The sequence below is a fragment of the Pyxicephalus adspersus genome, chromosome 2, assembly GCF_032062135.1.
Source record: "Pyxicephalus adspersus chromosome 2, UCB_Pads_2.0, whole genome shotgun sequence".
NCBI lineage: Eukaryota > Metazoa > Chordata > Amphibia > Anura > Pyxicephalidae > Pyxicephalus > Pyxicephalus adspersus.
The window spans coordinates 113,331,563-113,335,590 of record NC_092859.1 but is presented as its reverse complement, the minus strand read 5'-3'; the positions used below and the strand labels follow the sequence as shown (position 1 = coordinate 113,335,590).

The 4,028-nt window shown below is 34.4% G+C and overlaps 1 protein-coding gene across 1 annotated transcript in view; it reads right to left on the bottom strand.

Moving 5' to 3' along the window:
- LOC140324217 (NACHT, LRR and PYD domains-containing protein 1 homolog) overlaps positions 1-3,774 on the bottom strand; it is a gene marked incomplete at its 3' end in the record, with an annotated part of 13,933 nt that extends 10,159 nt beyond the window's left edge. The window contains 2 exon segments of the mRNA XM_072401900.1: positions 811-894; positions 3,693-3,774. Of these exon segments, the coding sequence (XP_072258001.1) occupies positions 811-877 (67 nt within the window).
- Positions 3,775-4,028: the final 254 nt, after the last annotated feature.

The following is a 4,028-nucleotide window of genomic DNA, read 5'->3' as shown; positions in this document are numbered from 1 at the left end:
AGTGGCAGAGAATATGGTTGAATATTGCTAAATGCTCTCCAAATGTAATGATGCAGGAGAATGCTTATAAAGTACTATTTCGGTGGTATTTAACACCAGTAAGGGTTGCGAAATTTGTGAATGGAAGTGACCCATGCTGTTTCAGAGGTTGTAAAGACCTGGGCACTCTTCGCCATATATGGTGGGACTGTCCTGTGGTCAAGAAACTTTGGATTAAAGTTTTTAATTATATACGATCGGTTCTGCATGTGTCTATTAAGAGAGACCCTTGGTCTGCATTGCTTCGCAATTTAGGTTCAGTTTTTTCTAAAAATCAATGTAAACTGATCTCCTTTATCTTTCTGGCCACACGTCAAGTGATCGCAGCAGCATGGCGGAAACCCACGTTAAGCTTTCAAGCAGTATTATCCAGACTGTCAGACACTATGGTCTTAGAAAAAATGTCTGCTGTGGCCAGTGACTCCCTGCATAAGTTCTACAAAGTTTGGACTCCTTGGATAGACCACCATACTGCCCCAGCCATAGATCGTAGGCTCCTCCAATTATGATGTGTAGATGTACATGATGGCAATGTCAGACTCGAGTACTTCCTTTTGTTTTCTTTCCTTTATGTTTTGTTTCTGTTTTTATTGTCTGTTTTTTTTTTTTGTATATTAAGTTTTTGCTAATATTATGTCGATCATTGGTATTGTTCTTGTTTTTCAATGCTATCACTATTATTTTTTTGTATACTATGAAAATACTAAATAAAAATATTATTTAAAAAAAAAGAAAAGAAACACAAACAATATGAAAGTTAGGTTAACATACCTGGTACTGTTATCCATATTATACAGATGATCACTGAATTCCAATAACCAGTATGTATGGAAAACATCTCAATTATCCCATGAGCTGAGAATAAAAAATGTATTATATTTAGTCCACTGTACAATTCAAATTTCTGTATAGCACTTGGGTTACCAACTTTATTTCCACAAACCCCACATACCTCAAACATCTGAGTTCAGATATACCAGGAATTTAATGAAGAAAATTAATTAATGTGGCAAAACATAACAATGGGTGTGTCAGTTTTGTTACAGCTATAAAGTAGGGACCTTGCACTAATTGCATGTAAAGCAAGGCTTAAATGAAAACAAATCAAAGATCGTAAATGATGTTTCATATTGGTTTCCACACCCCCTACTGATTATGCTAACAGTAAAAATGTATCAAAATCTACTCTAAACAACATACTATTTTAGGTTCAGTGAATTCAATATAGGATTTTGAACAAAGGGCTTTTTTAAGGAACAAAATTTGCAAATAATGGCATTGTAAGTAATTTATGTGTTTTATTTCCAGAATTAATGTTTATTAATTGATCTTCCAGGATAGGTTGTGCATCAGAGACCCATAGTAGTAGTAATGGGTTTCAGCCTACTTTGTGTGGTCTCATCCTCCTTCAGAGATTTTCTTGTAGAGGGACAATTTAACCAAAACTTATATTAAGTTACAGCAGAGTTTGGTGACGTGTCCTGCAAGGATTGCCTTTTTTACGTGTTTCTGACCACCTGGGATGTGTTCCTGTCCACATTTTGTAGTGCACTCCTATTGTTCTATATTATATTTTCTGATTATAAATTACCAACTCCAAAAGGAAAACACACATTACAGCCATTTCAAAAACACCCAAAATTCCACCAACAAACTCTGAGCAACATTAGTAGATATTTTACTGTAAAGCCAAAATACTTAAAGTAGAACTCAGGCTAACTTGTAGTTTGTAGTTTTAAGTAGAGGGAGAAAGATTGGTGCTATTGAAACCCAATTGAAAGATTTTTCTTGGAAATATCTAACACATATAAAGACAGCACTAAAAGTAGACATTTCCACTGGACAAAAACATTTTTATTGCCATTTGATTTCCCCTGACTTTTCCTTACTTCTTAACAACCCAACAAGCTCAGTGACAGTAATACAAAGCCTCTTTAGTTAGAACTCTAACAAGGTTTTAGATACAGGTACATTTAAAATAAAAGATGAAGACAAAGCAAAATGCAACCTTTTGCTACCATATCCCTGTGACCATCTAAGCTGGCTGATTTGGCAACTGTATATACATAGGTAAAAACACTTGTGTGAACTTCACCTGCTACAAGCCTTTGACTGTATATAAGATAAAAAGACAGACATATCAATCGAATATATTTGCTCCAGTTCCAGTTTACAAATTATCATTGTATTCCTATTTTTTCAAATCTATAGAAAAATGTTTTAAAATGTTGTGACTGCAGTAAAGCAGAGGTATGAATGAGTGTAGGTAGTAGTACTTTCTACCCCCCCCCCCCCCTACTGATGTTCCACCTTGACTTCCTAGGCATGGGTTTCCTTAGTGGACACAAAAACAGCCAGCCACTAATCCCAAACCCACTCTGGGAGGAGGAGAAGCAGTCCTGGAGCCTAGGGTAGGAGCACTTGACTCCTCTGTAGCACTATGGTATGTAACTTGTTAACCTGTACTGTACTGTACCTGTGAAGGTAGTGCATGTCACCTTACTGCCATGGCTGCATTTTTAAGAACACATAAAAAGCTTAAATTGACTGCTGCTGAAGTGGTTCTGTTACAACTACATTTCCTTTTTATTAGCTTTTTTAATTAACAATATTTTGAGGCTGGATAAAAAAAAAACATACTTTGGGTGTCTATTAATTCACTCAAAAATGACAACTCAGGAGGAAAGAGGGACAAAGGGACTTGGCTCTGAAAAAGCCCAAATTTTTTTTAAGGGTCAGTATCAGAATGGAGCTTTTACTGGCAGCATTGATTTACCTACATACAGCAATACCCTTTACTATCCTGTTGAAGCAGAGATAATTCTTCAATCACATTATGTGTTTAATAACCATTTAGGGAGAAGGAAAACTGGATTGTATGAGATAAAAAAAGAATGACTTCCCTAATATTTACACTTAATCAGTGGATTCCTACATGAATGGATTACAACAATGGTTTACTTTTCTAGCAGAGTTCAGCAGAACCACAATAATATTATTTTTGGCACTGGATTCCCTTTTCAAATGCAATAAGCAAATCAGTCCTTCTAAGGGCGTGAACTTTAGGTGTGGACTTCAATGTAGATGGTAAATATCCAGTTAAATAATTGTGGGGTATTTTTTTGTAGATATTATTACACAGTACTGTGATATGCAGTTGATTGTACCTGGGGCCCAATACATTCCTATTTCTTGCTGTCTTTCATATACCTTAAGTAAAATATTAAAGATTAATTTATATGGAAGATTTGTACTATGCTCCCATATCTGATAATCATGATTTACTTAAATATTATTAAAACAAACATTTGAAGAGAGCAAAGGATTCTTGGTTTAAAATAATATTTGTAATTAGTCATGATATCTTCAAACATATGTTGTATTAGTGTTTACATACATGTTTTGCAGTAAAAAGGTACTTTAAAGATGTTAGAAAGTATAATATTAATTGAGAGAAAGTGCTTGAGTGGCATGTTATTATGGTACTAGGTGTACTGGCAGTATTGTTTATAGAACACAGAGATAAAAAGAAGAAATATTAAAATGAAATTTAGTTTACTTCTTGAAACAAAAGTAAACAGTACATCTAACTGCATATGCTGTAGAATATGAAACGAATAAATTATATTTAACACAAATAGTTTTGTACTTACGGCACCTCTTTTTAGATCAAGTCCTGAAGTATCCTCCTTACTAACCGAGAAGGAAATACAGCTTAATATTATAGGAGTAAACATATCTGATAACTCCTTGATCATAAACTAAAGTTCACAAAGGTTTTTTCTGTGTTACTTCCTTGTTTTAAAACATACCTGTAAGAGGAATAAGATAATAAATAGGATAATAAATGTGGCCCTTTTCCATAATTCCTTGTAGACCCTTTTACTCTGGGCAGCAAAATAACCTGGATAAATGTATTATAAATAAATAGGCTGAGAATACCCAATAGTGTTAGTGTGTGTGTGCTTCTGTAGGGAGAAGATAGGGAG